We start from the raw sequence: 18208 nt of genomic DNA, 5'->3' as shown, positions 1-18208 counted from the left end.
AAATATAAATTATTGCACATCTCTCTTCTTTCCTCTACTTAGTTCTAAAAAAAAAATCAGAAATGAGAAGCAAATAATTTGAGAAACAAAAAAACAATGGGATATTTATGTATTGAGCAGATTGGGTTATGCAGGGAATTCTGCCTGTTAAATTGTTTTAAAAAGATGAAAAGGTGGAAGAACCATTGCTTTGGAAAAATCAACCATTTATTTTCTCTTATGGATAATATGAAGCCTTCTCTGACCCAGAGGACTGAATGTAATTACATTATATCGTATATATTTGCTCCACTGTTTTACCTGTCCCAAGGGCAATATAATAGTACATCCAGAGAGAAATCTTGATAGAATTAACTGTTTAATGGTTGGATGGTGGGTTACTGAAGGCTGAGGAAGCTGCAAGAATGTGAAGAGAGTGTTCTGAGTTGGACACTTGGTGGAAGAAATGACATCAACATATCCTCCAGAAATGACAACATCAACACATCCTCCAGAAGGAATGGAATGGGGCTTCATGTGAGCGAGAGCAAGGGAACAGGAAGCCTGTTAAACCTCGAGGAGGAAGGATTCAAATGAGTTAGAAATGACCAGCATAAGTAATCAAGAAAAGAGAACTGGAAAAGAGAAGGTACAAGTGATCCTCAAGCCAGAAACAATTTTTTAGGGGGGGATGAAGGGGCAGGGGTTTCATAAAAGTACTGAAAGAGACAGTGTGGCTAGTGATAGGGTCAGGAAGTCTTAAGAGTCAAGAAGATCCGGGTTCAAGCCCTTCTTTTGTTACAAAGAATGGTGAAATCACAGAACTAGTCCTAGAAAGAACTTCAGGGCAATTCAGTCCAACCCCCTCCTTTCAAAGATGAGGAAACTTGGGCACAGGGAGGTTATACAACACACTAGACTTATGACTGTGGGCAAATCACTTAACCCTTTAATGCCTCCAGGCAACTCTCCAAGAAGTTACCCATATATATCTATGGAGAGACCCTCCATACTGGAATTTCCACTAAACCGGTGCAATCAGAGCTAGGTCTAGATTGGTTGATTGAATTTTTTTAGGTCTAGATTTAAAATATGAGTGTTTACATATATGTGTATATATGTATATTCATATATTTATACACACACATATTACAGAAATCCAAATGAAGGCTCCTTACCTTGAACTAAATACTAATCACTTTTTCTGGTCTTTGGTTTCTTCTTGGGTAAAAATGATGGGCTTAGAACAAATGTTCTCTGAGGTCCCTTCACATTCAAATTTCCTAGAAGTAAGTGTGACTGGGGAATCAGGAGATTTCTGCTCTCTGCTGCCAGGTTACCCAGGGACAATTCATTTTCTATCTTTTGGCCTCAGTTTCTACAACAGTAAACATATATGGATTTGAGGAGAGGCAGGGAGTACAGAGGAGTAGCCTAGATGACCTCCAAGTTTCTGATATGGGGGAAGATCAGAGAAGTTCCCTGATCCAACCCCATTACAATGGGAAGCCTTGTTGAGAAATCAGCAGAACTATGTAATTGTTGTAGCAATCATCTTGCAGCCACTGGGGTGGGGAGGACTTGAGGTGAGTGCAGGCTGGACTAGAGGGTGGCATGGTTCAGGATTGCTACTGCTGTTTTCCAGTACACTCTCCCATCTTTGCTGCAGAAGCAGGAACCCACAAGGCTCAGGGAGGCAGCGAGTAACAAACAGGAAACTCTGATGAGGAGCTGGAATCTAATGCCATCAGACTGCTGCTGGGACTGTTGTTATTTATTGTAAACTGGACACTAGTGACTCTTCCAGAATTATACTAGAGATTAAAAATTCAGTTCCTGCTCTCAGGGCTCCTGATCCAGGCAGGAGAGACAAAACAATACAAAACACACAGGCACACCCACTTCAACCAACTCAGGAGGTGGCTGCCTTACAGAAAAGGTCCCAGAGCTTTTTCTGGTCTTGGGAAAAATGCTTAACTTGAGGACTTTCCCTGAAAGCAAAGCTACTATTGCCTGGTTCATGAAAGGCTCAAGATCCCAGAGAGTCATGCATGTTTAATTTAGCATAAGAGAAAGTCCAGTGTCTCCTTTCTGAAGAGGATGAACCTGCAAACTCTGCCACATTCAAACGTCCTATTAAAGTAAAATGGATTTTTTTACTGATCCAAGGACTAGGACTAGAGCCCAGACTTCCACAAAATTACTTCTGCTTGTCACAGTAAGGTGGACTGGTGCCATGTTGAAATGGTGCCTCTTGGTCTTTGTGAGTGTTTGTACTTTCAATTTTCCAAACATATTTGGGGGAAAAAAACCTCAAACTGAGATAATAGCCCAAGCACATATTTGTTTTTGTTTTTTTGTTTTTGTCCTCTGTGAAATTACATGGTGTAATGTGATAATCTCACAAGTATTAGCCAGTTTAGCAAGTATTGTTCCTCTCTTGCATGCAAAAACAGCCAGATTTCTCAGATGCTACCACACGAAGAACACTATTATGGCTTAAATAATTGAGACTCCAGAGACCTCCAGAAATGAACAGTAGACACAAGCACGGCCAATCCAAAAACATAGTATGTATTGTATTCTATTGAGATTTCTTTGCATCCCTTGCTACCATGACCTCAAAAAGATTCTACTGTGTTTACAAGACTTCTAATAAGTTCATCATACTTTGAGAGAGGGAAAAATTAAATTTCTATATAAATCCATTGAGAATACCTGAAAAGAACTGATTCTCCAAGAAGGAATTCTCAGAATCATAGAATTTGAGAGTTTGGAAGAAACCTTGATGGCTGTCTCATCCATAAATTAAATATCCTACTATCATATACCAGACAAGTGATCATCTAGTCTTTGCTTGGAAAACCTCCAAGGATGAAGAGAAACCTCTTCCTCTGGAAGCAGCATGTTCTGCTTTGGGGCAACTCATTGTTTCCTGTCATCAAGCCTCAGTGGCTCTTATTTGCCATTTCTCCCTTTTGCTCTTGTTTCTGCCTTCAAGGGTCAAAGAGGCTAAATTTCATCTCCACTCCACAGTGAAATTCCTTCAAATATAGGAGCATAGCTACCATTTTAGTCACTGTTTTGGCCTTCTCTCCCCTCACCTTGAGTCTTTTTTTCTCCAGGCTAAACTTGCTCACTTCCTTCAACTGATCCTGTGGTGTCTTGGACTCAAGGATCTTCACCATCCTGACTACCATTCTTGGGTCTCTCTTCAGCTTATTAAAATCCTTAAACTGTGGTGGCCAGAAATGAACATGATATTCTAGAAAGGGGCTGATGAGGCCAGAGTACAGAGGCAAATCAGCTCCATGGGCAGCCAGGTGTCACACTGGAGTTAGGAGGATCTAAGTTCAAAAATGGTCTCAGACTCTTACTAACTGTGGGATCTGGGCAAGTCAACCCTGTTTGCCTGTTTTCTCATCTTTAAAATGATCTGGAGAAGGAAATGGTAAACTACACCAGTATCTTTGCTGAAAAAAAAAAACAACCCAAATGGAGTCACAAAGAGTTGGACACAACTGAAATGACTGACCAACAAATAGCCTCCCTATTCCTGGAAGCTATGCCCCTCTTAAGGCAGCCCATAGTTGCATTAGTTTTTTTGGCTGCTACATGACAATAATGACTCATAACTTGCTTGCAACTCACTACCACCCCCCCCCATCTCATTCAGAACAGCTGTTGTTAACCATGCATTTATCCCTATTTAATTTCATCTTATTAGATTCAGCCTAATGCTTTAGCCTGTCAAGATCCATCTTTTTCTTGACCCTGTCATCAAGTGTGTTAGTTATCTCTCCTGACTTTGTTAGCTGCAGATTTGATGAGTATACCATAAGAGCTTTTATCCAAGTTACTGATAAAAGTTCCAAGGGGACAAAAAAAAAAGCCTAGGGCCATCCATGCAAAAATCCCTGGGGTACTCCATTAGGGACTTCTTGATGCTCTGCCATTGAATCAGTAAGAACTATTTGAGGAATTGAGCCATCCAATTCATTCTGATTAAATTTTAGCCCAATCCACATTGCTCATCTCCTCTGGAATAGCATGAGATACTTCACAAAAAGCTTTGCTAAAATCCAGGTAAACTATAAGCATGCACAGCATTCAGTTCATTCGCAAGCTCAGCAACCATTTCATAAAAGGCAATGAGGTCAGCCTAGTTTTATTTTTTAAACCCTCATCTTCCATCTTAGAATCAATGCTATGTATTGGTTCCAAGGCAGAAGAGCCATAAGGGCTAGACAATGGGGCTTAAGTGACTTGACCAATCCAGGAAGTTTCTGAGGGCATATTTAAATCCAGGACCTTTTGTCTCCAGGCCTGGCTCTCTGTCCATTGACCCACCTAGCTGCCCCCCTCTCTCATGGTTCTAGATGAAGTCATGCCTGGCTCTGTCAACAATGCTTACCTTTCTCCTTTGCTAAGCATCTCTTTAATAATCTGTTCCTGAATTTTCCCAGGAAATGAAGCCTAATTCACTAGCTTCTGATTTGCATCCTTTGCCCTCTTCCCCTTTATTGACAATTTTGGCATTTGCCTTTCTCCTATCTTGTGGTACCTCTCCTATTCCCCATAATTTTTCACATATCACTGGCTGTGGCTTAGCAGTCACCTGTGGGTGCATTCAGGACCTGAGGATGCAGTTTATCTGGATTAAGAATAAGTAGGTGGTCTCTGAACCTCCTTTTTGTTCATTTTGGTTCTGTCATTTCCAGTGTAAATTAGGTCATTCTCCTTTGCAGAGGAAATAATAATCAGAATTAAGTGTCTTGGCCTTCTTTCTGGTGCCAGCTATCACTGTCCCACAGATATGCCCTGTTCCTCCTTTTGATTTTTGAGTATTACTTGTGTTTAAAGTCCACTATGAAGAGTTTAAAATAATAAAAGATAATGTGAACACTTTCATACTGCTGCAGAGGTCTGAAGTATTTGATGACAACAGAGGAAAATTATTCTTTAAAAAAAAAAAAGAGTTCAGTTTCATCTGGTCTAAAAATCATTATTAACGAGCAAGAAAAAATATCCAGCTGAATTATGATCTTTTGACAATGTTCTTTGCAGTATCCAATTAGATTTAGTGTGTCTAGTCCCTGGCTCTCTTACACCACAGAGCAATGATGATTTCAAATACCTCCACGAATGCCTGGTTCATATAAACATTAAACTTGTGACTAAGAGTTATCAAAACTCAGAGAAATGACTTGGACGCTTCATCGACATCTTCCTCATGTTTCTTCCTGAAAGTCATACGTCATGGGGAGTTAAGAAAAGCAAGAGTAGCTCGGGACCACATCAAGGCACAGAGCTTTCAGCACCAGCACTGTCAGACTAGAGCACAGGGAAAACTGGTTTTTCCAGCTCATTAGCCAAAGCTAACTTACTGATAACTTCTCAATGTGAGAATGAATGAGCTTTCTGGTTTTCAAAGTGGTGAAGAATGGGGGCCCCTGTAAATCGCCAACTTCATGCAGATGGGGGTGGTTCAGTCTCCTCTGTGATTCAGAGAACTAAGTGCTGGGAATTGGTTCTTTTTGAATCATCCACACTAGCTTAGACACACACTCACGATTTACCAGAAAATTGACAATTTGACCCTTCCCATTGGCTCTAAGAATCTAGTGGACACCTACAACTAGAGGGAAGTCTTTTGCTTATGTTGGCTTTTATTGATTGGCATGAGAATCAGGAGACTTGATTTTTATTTTTTTTTTTTTTGGTATCTGTAAACTCCACTGCCTAGCATAGTTCTGAACAAATAATACAAATCGTCACACTAAAAACATTTACATAACACTTTAAGGTTTACAAAGCACTCTTCAAATGTCTCATTTTATCCACATGACAACCTGGGAGGTAGGTGCCATTATTAGCCCCATTTTACAGATGAGGAAACTGAGGCAGATAGCTATTCATGACTTTCCTAGAATTTTACAATTATTAAGTGTCTGAGGCAGAATCTGAATTCAATATTCTATCTTGTCCTGCAAATTAATCGTATAGACTAATGAATGCATTTTGATTGATTGTCTAATCTCAACTACAAACAAGATGATTTAAAATAAGTCATTTAAACTCTCTGTGTCTCTTTCTCCATCCCTAAAAGGAAGAAATTTCTTACAGGGTCTCTTTCCATTTCTAATCTGCTAGTCTCCTTGAATGTTCTACATCTAGAATTACAGCATCCTAAGGCTGCAGCTCTTCAAGGCTGCCTAAAGTGTGCCAAGTGCTCTGTAAACTTTAAAGTGAAATGTAAACATGAGCTATTACTGTATTTGTATTATTTCTGAGGGGTCATACCAAATTATAGATAGATGAAAATTTCTTGGATGTCAGCAATATGCTGGGTTATTGAGGCAGCATGGGACGAATCCAGGAGCATGCTGGCAAATGTTTAACAACTGAGTCTCTCTCGTTAAAAATAAAATCTGTTCATGATATATTTTTAGATTTAATTTTCATTATTAATATTTTTTATCACTTTTTTAAGTTAAGAAATCAACAAAACAATAAGTCAAGTCCTGATTTGTAGTTTGTTGAATTCTGAGGAATAAATGCCAGCATAAAAAATTTAACAGTCAACTTTCCTGAGCCAGGATGCATAATTGTATGGAAGGGTCATGTCTTCCTACAAAACAGACTTTGACGGTATTGTCACAGAGAGAATACTGGGTTGTGTGCAACATGACCCAAAATGGAAATTCTGGCTTTTTTATTAAATCTTTAAGGAAGTGATATTCCATAAACCCCTCAACTTTAAGATTTCTGTTTTTTCTTTCAATCCCCAATGCATACCAATATCCCATACCTAGACTCTCCCTCTCCAAATGTCATTTATATGTGGCTCTAAGACATTTGCTAAATTCAGCAAAAGCCACAGGGAAAAATATGCCACTAAACCAATCTTCTGCCCAATACCCACAGGCTAGAGATTAGGCTGATGTCAAGGGGGAGAATGAATGAATGATTGTCCCTGAAGGAATGGGTAAGAATCTGTTCTTGTATTCTTACCTTTTTCTCAGAGATGGGTAGGAAAGCTTTCTAACTGGTAGACAAATTTAAGTCACTTCTGACTTGCAAATCATAGTAAGGCACCTAAACTATACATGAGCTTGGTCTATACAAAGGATCCGGAAGAGAGAAGGGAGGAAAAATTTTTCTCCTCTGCTTTCCTGATCACATTTCTGTGCCTTATGGAATTAGAGGGGCACAAAGCTGGGCCAACTGCCCCACTGTTGAAATTAAATTAAATTAAATTAAAGCTGAGGTTTAATAAGCATCCTATGGGATCTTCAACATATTCATGTTTAAAAACTGATATGAATCAGAAAAACTTTCTGGGAAAAACAATTTTTGGTGTTTTTCTTGGGGAAAAACAGTTTTACAAGTAACAAAGGAAACAGAGTTGTCCACTTGGAACATCAGGAGAGAGTGGGCCATTAACCCAAGAGAAAATCAGCTTAGCAGTGGAGGTCCTTAAGAGAGGAAGAGTCTTACATGGTTCTTTTGGTTTTGCTTCTTTTTCTTGTGAGCATAATTTCATGTTAATCCATCTCCTTTGTAAGCAAAGGCCATGCCACCCATGTTCATAACTCATAAATTAGAGCTATGTGCAAAGATGAAGGCGTGGATTACACAGCTCAAGCAACTCAAATAGAGGTAAAACAGGGTATCTGGCCAAGAGTCTGGGAGATGCGCTTTGATGGGAATATGGACTGCTTGTAAATAAGCAGGCCATAAGGTAGACTATGATGGTAGCAAAGGAGGTATCCAGGCAAAGTTTTCTAGGAACATTTGAAGGAAAGTCCATAGTGATTCCTTAATTCTATAGGTTGGTTAATTGAATCAACAAAGGAGAATGAAGTTAAATTGTTGGAAGAGGGAGAGATGACCAGACCCAAGAGAGAAAAAAAGGGGAAATCTTGATTATATAGAATTGTGTTATGTTTTGAGAGAAGGAGTTTGAAGACTCTTTTCCCCCCTAGAGAATATTAGGAACACTTCTATAGCCATGCTTGTGTCCAGGACATAGAATGGACTTATTTTCCAGGTTACTATATTCTTGGAAGTGAAAAAGCATCTAACTAAAATACAGATAACTATTTTCATCCAATTTATATGTCAAAGCTGGGAATATTAAAATTCCTTTGCCTTAAGTGAACCATAGAACTCTAGAGTGAGTCATGAGGTAACGTGGCTTAATACTGAGAATTCTATTAAAGTTGCTTAATTATTTGGTAAAGTAGATATAGTGTTCTTTTGGAGTCAGTAAAATGTGAGTTCAGACCTCACTTATGATATCCTATTCACTGTGTAGCTGTGAACACATCACAGCCTCTCTGAGCCAGATGTAAAAATGGGATTGGTAACTTCTGCAATATTTATCTCACAGATTGTTGTGAGGTTCAAATGACATCATGCATGTAAAAAGCACTTTGTAGGTCTTATATATAGTGCTATATCAGTTATTATTATTGTTTTTACTGTTGTTATAGTAATAAGTGAAAAGATTTCAAAGGAAGCTGATGATTTCTTTCTTTCTAAAAATATTTTATTTATTTTTATAAATATTTAAATATTTAATATTAATACTATTATATTAATATGTAGTTAATACATAAAATATTTTTATTTTAAAATATTTAATTATTTAAAATTTATAATATTTTAAAAACACTCATCCTCAATTCATGTAAAAACTTTTACAAATATTCATTTTCTTTAAACTTTTGAGTTCCAAATTCTCTCCTTCCTTCTCTCTCTCACTTCTTCCCACTCCTCTCCCATCCCTGAGAAAGCAAGAAATCTGATCTAGATTTTACATGTGCAATCATGTAAAACATTTTTCTATGTTAGTTATTTTGTGGTAGAGATCTCAAATCAAAAAAAGAATAAAGAAAATAAAATATACTGTAGTATGTTTCAACCTGCATTTGACTCTGTCAGTTTGTTTTTTTTTTCTCAGAGGGTAGATGGCATTTTTCATTATGAGTCTCTGGATCTCTTGGAACACTGCATTGCTGAGAATAAATATTCATAAAAAATGTTGCTGTCCTTGTGTACAATGTTTTTCTGCTTGTGCTCACATCACTTGCATCAGTGCATGTAAGTCTTCCCAGATTTTTCTGAAATCATCTTGCTGGTTATTTCTTATGGCACAATAGTGTTCCATCACAATCATATATCACAACTTCTTCAACCATTACCCAACTGATGGATGACACCTCAATTTCCATTTCTCTGCCACCACAAAAGAGCTGCTATAAATATTTTTATACAAATAGTCCCCTTTCCTTTTTTTTTTAAATATCTTTGGATCCAGACCTAGTGGTGGCATTACTGGGTCAAATTATATAAACATTTTTTGAGCCCATACAGTTTAGTTGTGAAATTGCTCTCCAGAATGGTTAGAGCAGATCACAATTCCACCCACAGTGCATTTGTCCCAATTTTCCTGCCTCTCCTCCAATTTTATCATTTTCCTTTCAGGTCATATTGGAAGCTGATGCTTTATGAAAGCCAACACTGAGCTGACCCTATAGGCTTTTAAGTTGTCATTTTCACAAAAAGGGCTTCCTTTGGTTTCCAGGACAAGATTCTTCTTGACTTCTGATAAGGAAAAATATTGTTCTGGGACGGATCCTATTTGGAGCATTTTACCTTTGTGAGATCTTATAATTCTGAGGTTATTGAAAAAAGGGTAAAAAGATCCCCTGTAGATAAGAACGCTCTCTACTTAATTCTCTGTCCCATGAATCCCAACCAAACGGCTGGTTTTTTAAGGAAATGCCTGTTCCATCTCTGTAATGTAAATGCTCCTATCAGTGTCTTGGAAAGGAAATTTGTCACCCTGGCAGCTACAGACACCCAGACTGAAGTGGGCTGTCCCTGGATTCTGTACACGCCTCCCTGCTTGGCCTTCCTAGCAGCTCCCTTGGCTTTGAATTGTCCATTGGAAACTTGATTATCATCAAATAAAAATAACCAAGGAGCCCTGGCAATGATTTAACTTGTTTGACATTCTCAAGCTAACAATTAACGTTTTAGACTATTGTGAACAAAATATTTAACTTTCCCAGGCCCATTTGTGTAAACGACCTTTCTAATATTCCTTAGAAGCAGTAGCATTTGCCTATCAGGACTGTTTGTACACACCCTTTCAGGCCCTTTTGCAAAGCGTCTGAGCTGTAATATGTGCCTGTCAGAGAGCATGTTTTCTGAGCCCCCAACACATTGCTAACAGCAGCCGCACGTTGTAACTAGGATTTACTAGCGCCTTTAAGAGCGCTTAAGTGACTTGATATCTCTCCTGATAGTCTTATCTTGACAACCCTGAATCTGAACTAGCAACCGCTTTATGGAGAATAAAAGTCATGCTATTATGGGGCATGTACAAACTCACATTTTAATATACTGGTCAAACACTAAAGGATTCCTCTTCTAATCAGAACCAGTGCCTTGTACTGGATGCTCTCCCTTCATCCCTCTCAAGAAGGTAAAAGAGCAGGGGAACACATTCAGGGTGGGAGGGCTTCGGAAAGCATCCAGTTCAGTCTCCTCCTTTGGGGGCTACGGAAAGGGAGGCCCCGAAGGCTAAGGAGAATAGTGGCAGAGGCAGACCCAGCTCTTCTGGCTCCACATGCAGCATTCCGACTCTTCCGTGCTAACTTTCAGACTGACTATTCTAATTACCAATAAGGCAACCAGTGTAACTGGCTTGAAATCATAGAGCTAGTCAGTGACAGAGTGGGGACAAGAATACAGATCTCTAAACACACAGTATGGTGGTCCTTTTCACTCACACCATGTTGGAGTTTGATGATTGTTCCAAGGGTGACTTAGAATCACTTATCCAGCCCATATATGTATATATATGAGAAAATCAAAAACACTTGAAGGAAAAGAGAAAGATAAAGGATGACCAACATTAACTCTAAAATGATGCAGTTTCACTAATCAGAAATTATTTAAAGTCACAAGTTTTTGTTTAGATTCACGAGTATTTAATCACACAATCTTAATCACATGATGAATTAATAACTAATAACCATAGCTTCTAATTATTTCTCAGACCTGAAGATCTTCTGAGAGCAAAATCCCTGTTTCTGCTATTTTTGCTGTGGCAGGCTCCCCCCTGAATTTGTACTTGAACTATATGAAGATTTGGCTGAATGAGGGCTAGGGTTCCAGTTCTCAGTTTGTACAGAATTACACAGGGCTTGGGGATTATGTTGTATTGTCCCTACAGTTTTATCTGATGGAAAGGATGGAGATTAAGTACACATCTGTAGCTGAATAGTAGCTCTGGGATTCCAGGCTATCTCAGAGAAGATTGAGCTTTCTTTTCATATTCATTCATTCTCTCTTCCTCATTCACAGAAAATGTTTGTTGAGCACCTGTGAGGGACAAAGCACCCCTAGGAGGTCCTGTGGGGATTCTCATGCTTTCATACTAGGACACTAGAATGTATTGCCTCCAGGTCATTATCCTCATTAATGTTTTCCTCTAAAAGCTGCTTTGGAACTTTTATGGCTTCATAGTTCTTATGAATAAACAATAAAAATTTTAACTTGTCCAGGCCACATAATTCTTCATACATCCATGGTGTCAATCATTTTTCAAAGAGTTTTGACACACGTGCTAAGGAGAAAAAGGACATTTTAAACTGGGACTTTCTGAGAAAAAAGGTTAGCCTAGTTTAGCTGACCATAGATTTAATCTGCCCGGTGAATCACTCCCAAATGACTTGGCCTCTCCTTGGACACAATGTTATCAGGTTAATACAGCACTTACATCTCCATCTCTATGTACCATGCTGAGTAATGGAGGACCAAATTTAGAAGGCAAAATTTAGAGGGAATTTCCAACAACCAAAGTGGGGAAGTCAACCTCCAGGGAGCATAACACTTTCAATGAAAATTAACCCCTAAGAAGACATTAGAAAGGAGCTTAAGACGCCTTTCACTCACTCTTCTAAGGAGAACTATCAGACTCTTCAAATCCTTTGTGCCCAAGAAGGACCTGTATTTAGGAGAAACAGAAATGATTCACGCTTGAGAAAAAGAAGCAGCAAGCACATCACTTCTCTTTAGTAAAGTTGGGTAAGGTTTTAATTGAAGTAGTGCATCCTTTCCTGCCTCGTATGACTCTAGAGTTGCCTAGAAAAAAGATATTGAAAAAATAATAACCTCACAAATTTATTTCCTTTTCCATCCCCAGATACCAGGAGTAAAGATATCATTTCTTCTCTTCTCCACATCCAATCCCAAATGATCTATTCCCTGCTGGTGGTAAACAAAAACCCTTTCAAAACTCCTTCTGTATTCAGAAGCAAAAGGTTTAGTAGTCATTTTATATTTTACCAGTTATCCTATGGAGAAGCATGAAAGGTTGGGTAGTCAGAGGGTCTTTAATGGCTCTGAGAAGATAACAGAGATCCATCTTCATCCTTGGCCATGGTAGGTAGGACTTCTAGCTCAAAGCAAACCAGGAGGAAGTGACTTCATCTTCTACAATGGTGTTCCTCAGAACAGAACTTGGTGACAAGCTGCCTAGAGTCTCATTTGCCCATGGGAGAGGAACTGAAGAATCTTTGCAACAAAAATTGATTAACTGCTTCCCAATAGTAAGGTTATGAAAAGGCAAATAAAATGTGGGAGGGGGAGACTACAAGCACTTCTTATTTGCATTAGAAACTTGATTGTAAAACTTACTTCAAAAAATAAGCCCCCCCCCCAATAAAAATAAAAAATATATAGGAAGAAAATTTTAGGGAAATCACTGCCAAGGTAGGGAATTTTCAGATTTCCTAAAAGAATCCCAGTATTGCCTTTTCTCTTGCTCTCCAGTCTTGGTCCAGAAAGCAGAGATTGGTCTATTCTACTGTCTGTTGGGTGGTTGGTAGCCTCACTCTTGGTAGATCATCCATAAGTACACTGACCAGGATACTAGACAGCACACAAAGCTGTATTCTTAGTAGCCTTGAAGAGAGATTATAAATTTACTGCAGGAAACAATCAGAGCATTTAGATAGTGTGGGCCCCTAAATGGCTGTGACACATGCAGAAATACAAACTCTATTCTTCTCTTCATTGGTTTAATTCATTTTACTCTCAGCCCTCCAATCTCATCCAATCCCCAATTTCCACTACCCACTTCATTTTCATATGAAATATTTTTTCTCATTTCATATTCTCTTGTACAAATCAAAGTCCTTTTGTCCTCTGAGAGATCTTAATTCACTGGTCAATGGTAAAGCAGGTGGTGGAGGGAGAAGGGAACCATAGATGATGAAGGAAAATGAAGCTGTGAAATCTAAATGCTAAATATTATCACACAGATCTCTCAGTAATGCCCAAAATACAAGATCTTCCCAGCAACATTTGGAGAAAGTAATGGTGATGGTGGGCCCCTTGTGGACTTCAAGGGCTGCTTGGGTAGTTGTTACATATTAATAAGTAATTAACAAGATTATTAATAGTAATTAAAAGTAATAATTGCTAGCATTTATAGAATACCTACTGTCTCATTTTAGCCTTATAAAAACCCTTGGATGTAGGTGCCATTATTAGCTCTATTTTATAGTTAAGGAAACTGAGGCAGATAGTGGTTAAATGTATTGCTTAAGATCACATATAAAGTAAGTGTCTGAGGTCAGTTTTGAACTCAGGTCTTCCTGACTGCAGCCCCAGTGCTCTATTCACTGGGTCACCTAACTGTTCTAGCTACCATGGCTGCCATCCATAGTTCCCAAACCCAAAGCAAATTGTCATGGGCCACTCAACAGGTGATTTGCATCTGCCTTCTCATCCATTCCAGTGGGCTTCCTGAATACTTTAGAGTTGGCTTGCTTGGCCATTTCCTGTGGCTGGCTTTCATTAGAGTTGGCTGAGGCTGAATCAAGCTATACTGCATGAACAGATGCAAAGCATCAGTGGCATAACAGACCTCAGGGATGCTGTGGGATGGGAAGCCACCTCCCATCGAGGACCGTTGACCAGCTAGCTCTGTGTATGTGGGGAAAGCCAAGCACACGACTAGAGGTCAGGCGACTGTGCCTGGCACCAAGAGCCAATGATTGAAAAGATCCTCCCTCTGGGACAGGGTGTGTCTGTGCAGCTGGGGAAGAATTCCAGGCCAGAAACTTAATCAGACCCTTCAAGTATGATATCCTGTCTCTGGGAGCAGCCAACCACTGGGTACTTCCTTAGAAGATGTTCTGCAAATACACCTTCGTTCCTGTGTATACCGACGCAGGCAGGTTAGTCAACTAGAACTTGTCAGGGATAACTGATGGGGGCTCGTGTGCCCACGGCAAGGAAGAAACAGCAGAGTCTGGAGGAAATCAAGCAAGAGAGACACCAAGGAAACTAAACCAGAATCAAACTTCCCTTCTATTTCAAGACCTCCTTCTGTTTCCATTTCTGGGAACCACGCATAGGAATCCCTAACTGAGAGGCACTAAATATTTGCTCTGCCACTCCAGGCAGCCACAGGTATCCTCCAGCCAAAGGATGCGGGGATGTGGGAAAGGAATTCACGGACTAAAATGGAGCAGAGGGGACAGTGACCTGTAGATACTTTATAGCAACAAATGGCTAGTGGGGCCTAAAGGTATTTCAGGCCCAATGAAAAGCACCAAGGAGCTCAAAGAGAGAGAGGTGCGAGAGGCTGGCCCGGGCCTTCCTTGCCAGGGCCAGCCTGCTCCTACATTCCATGAGCTCCAGACATGCCTAGAAGAGACATGGGTTGGTGAGGGAGGTCACCTGGGGTGGAGGAAACACCGAGAATGTCAATGTACATGACAGATGATTGGTCCTTAGCCTTTGAAGGGAAGGCTAGCCATCAGATGCCCAGTGGACATCCATTTCCAGCAGGAACCCAACCGACCAAAGACCACCGGATTCTTGTGACAATGAGTAGGAAAGGGTTGCTTACCGCAATCAGGGCCGAGTTCCTCTGGTCCTCAGGAGCTGATGTGGGAGGTGGCTGCTGTTGCTGCTGCTGCTGCTGCTCGCCCTTGATCCCACTCCCACCAGAGTTGCTGCCATTGTTGAGCAGGTGCTGTGGGTGATGGTGGTGGTGGTGGTGGTGGTGATAGTCTGGTGGAGGTGGTGGGGCAGGCGCTGCTGCTGATGTTGGAGGAGGAGGAGGAGCGGCAGTGGGAGGAGGTGCTGCAGTGGCCGTGGCATTGGCACTAGCCTTAGCGTGTTTGCCACCCTTCCTTGAACCCTGACCATGCTGCACGAGACTCAGGAGCTGCAAGGTGCTCTCCCGTTCCCGGTCGGAGCTCTCGGCTCGACCCCGCTCATAGCGTCCCTCGCAGCTTAGGTGATGCTGGCGGCAGATGGCGATGCGGGCACGCAGACGTTCCACAATGGCGCTGTGTACTCTGGGGGCCACTGAGCCTCCTCCAAGGAGCCCTGCCCCAGGAGCCCCCCCTAACCCACCTGCTGGGGCCTGAGGGGGAGCTGTGTCCCCCATCCTACTGGCCACAATGATTGCTGCCTCTGGGATATTGTGACTGTGGCTACTGGTTAATGGGGGAAACTTGTGAGTCTTCAAAAAAGAATATGGACTGTTTTCAGTGCCACATGTGTAGAGAGTATATATGGAGAAACTGAGAGTTGGAGGGGAGGAGAGAATAAGTGAAGGGCTGGAGGAATAGCCTGATGGAAGAAGGGTGGGGGAGAAAGTCAATTGGAGAGGCTAAGAGGACAACAAACCCTAATCAACTTACTCTAATTGCATCTGACAGCTCTGGAGAAGTTGGGCAGAGTTGGGGATTTTTTTTTTTTTAACCAAGCTGACAAGAGCCACTGCGTACTTCGCAAATGTTATAGGATCCGGGGTTTAGCTTGGACGGACTCGGGAGTTGTCAAGAGAAAGCAAGACGGAGAGAAAGGAGTTGAGGGAAAAAGAGGTTAATCAAGACCTGAACTCCTCCCCCACCCCCTCACCTAGTTGTTTCGGATATTTATGGGGAAATTTCAGCAAAGAAGCACATTGCGAAGCTGCCTGGCTTCATGGCCTCGCCACAGTCACTTTTTCTCATGTTTTAAAAACACTGTGCTGCCTTTTCAATAGAGTTTAGAAGCCGAGGATCACAACGTGCCCACAGGAACTACTGTCTTTTTGGTTTTAATTTCTCTCTCTTTTTTCCCCCCCTTCTCCGCCTCCCCTCTGAGCTCCCTACGCTTCCTCCTTGTTTGGTTACTGTCGCTGCTGCCACAGAACTCCTCTATTTCGTCTCCCCCCGCGCCCCCCAAAAGAAGGAGACAGCTTCTCGGTGGTTCGCAGTGTCAGTAACTGGACTTTCAGACCACGCTCGTTTCTTCCGCGAATCCGGCCACTGGGAAGAGCCTCATCTCTTCTAGGGTTTCCTTTCCTTAATGAAAGCAATCTAAAGTAGCTAGCCAGGCAGAGAGATCACTTAGCGCATTGCTTTCCCGCTTAAGCTGCTCTTCCCCACCCGGGCTCTATTCAGACACCGTATCACCAGAGAACAACTCTTCCCAGAGTAATTTACAAATGATAGTCCAACTTACAAACTTCCAGCGTATTGCACCAAGTAACGTCCAGTCACTTTCCTTTCTGTTTTTGTACATTCCATCCCCGGCCAGTTGATCTGTGGGGTTTGGACTCGCAATGACCAATGTGAATCTCTTGGATCGCTCCGATTTTTATATGGAAAAAAAAAAAGTAGCTGGTATTTTCCTTTCTCTTTCTCCTCTGTTGTTGGTCGCTTTGCTGACACTCGCTCCACTGCCCGGAGTCACGGAGATACACAGGCTTTCATTGTGCTCGGATAGGAGAGAAAGAGAGAGAGTGAGACAGAGAGAGAGAAAGAGAGAGAGCCAGCAAAGCTGCAGATGGGGGGGGGGGGGGAGCGAGGAGGAGAGGGAGGGGGAAGGAGAGCAAGCTTATTTGGAGACTCCCTGGTGGATGGCTGGTGCCACTGCACCAGTGAGTAATTAATTGGGAGATGGGCAGAGGGGAAAGAGTAGCACAGAGGGCCTCCCAGTGGCAGAAGAAGTGAATCAGAGTGAGCTGTTCTAGGATACTTCACTGAAAGGATTCTGGTGGGGGAAAGCTAGGGAAATTCCCCAACCCCTCTCCTGCTAGCTCATCAGCTCTACATAGTGAAGAAATTCTTAGCCAGGGAATATGTTTTCCCTTTTAAACTTAGACCCTCCCTCCAGGGATCCCGTTTTTATCTTTTAATATGTTGTAAAGGGAACCATGTAGTGGTCGCCACAGGGCTGCTGTCTAGGACGTCTAAATTACTGACACCAAGCTAGAACAGCTTGTGAGCTCCGGGAAGGTAGGTGCCCTGCCGTGTGTCTAGATCAGTCTGGGGGGCAGCACAGGGAAACAAGGATGACCAGGACCTAGTCTTATGCGTGTTTGCCCCGTTTGGTTTACCCCCCCCCCCCCCAATGTACTTATGTGGTTCCCTAACAGCTTAAAATGCATTTAGTCCCTTGGCATCTTGTTGGTGGATTGTTTTTCCCCTAGCATTTCCCAAGACCAGGACTCTGCTGTAGGTGTATCAGGATAGAACAACATCTTTTCTGCTTAGAGATTTGGTCCTCATCCTGGGGATGAGAGGATGACAAATTTATGTCAGAGTTGGACCCAGGTCTTCTTAACTCCTATTCCAGCTCCATCCAACTACTCCACACTGCCTCTCCATTAGCAATCTTTAGAGACTAGTAAATTAATGAGTGAATTGGTAGGGTTGGTAAGGTAACCTATAGTTTATTCATTCATTCATTTAAAAAATGTAAACATCTTAGTTACCTATATAATAGTATATTTCCCAGGTTATGTTTTTTTTTCCCTCCACAGATTCTTGTGGGTTGATTTGGAACTGGATTGAAATGAATGGAAAAAAAATTTCTTTACTAGTCCCTTCCTGGGTGCATAATTTTAAAATGTTTAAAATGAAGATATTCTTTTTATTTTTTCCTTACATCTCCCAGGTCCCCATCCCCTAATATCAAAAGGGCAGAATGTGTAAAAGAATGGAGGTCTGGAGGTCTGTGTATGTATGATAAGGTGTTTGGGAACTGAAGGCTTCATTCATACCTCAATAAGTTAATTTGATGAAAACCAACATAATTAGATTTAGAACATGTCTTGGAATAGTTTGAATTTCTGAATATCAATAAGTGGTCCAAGGGTATCAACTGAGTTACTCTATAAAACTGTAAGCTCTAATCC

At 41.2% G+C, this 18208-nt stretch overlaps 1 protein-coding gene and 1 long non-coding RNA gene across 2 annotated transcripts in view; both read right to left on the bottom strand.

The window, feature by feature from the left end:
* The window catches only part of LOC103101718 (uncharacterized), a 134342-nt gene extending 119516 nt beyond the window's left edge, over positions 1-14826 (bottom strand). Inside the window, exon 1 of the long non-coding RNA XR_467975.2 lies at positions 1-14826. This exon is cut by the window's left edge and continues 63782 nt beyond it. This is a non-coding gene — a long non-coding RNA (uncharacterized LOC103101718).
* Positions 1-16853, bottom strand: part of MAML2 (mastermind like transcriptional coactivator 2) — a 434525-nt gene extending 417672 nt beyond the window's left edge. The window contains exon 1 of the mRNA XM_001367371.4: positions 14921-16853. Within this exon, the coding sequence (XP_001367408.2) occupies positions 14921-15466 (546 nt within the window). The 5' untranslated portion in view covers positions 15467-16853. The remainder of the gene's footprint in view (positions 1-14920) is intronic.
* Positions 16854-18208: the final 1355 nt, after the last annotated feature.

The sequence above is a fragment of the Monodelphis domestica genome, chromosome 4, assembly GCF_027887165.1.
Source record: "Monodelphis domestica isolate mMonDom1 chromosome 4, mMonDom1.pri, whole genome shotgun sequence".
NCBI classification, from domain to species: domain Eukaryota; kingdom Metazoa; phylum Chordata; class Mammalia; order Didelphimorphia; family Didelphidae; genus Monodelphis; species Monodelphis domestica.
Note: the sequence above shows the minus strand (reverse complement) of the source record. Positions and strands in the feature narration are given on the sequence as shown.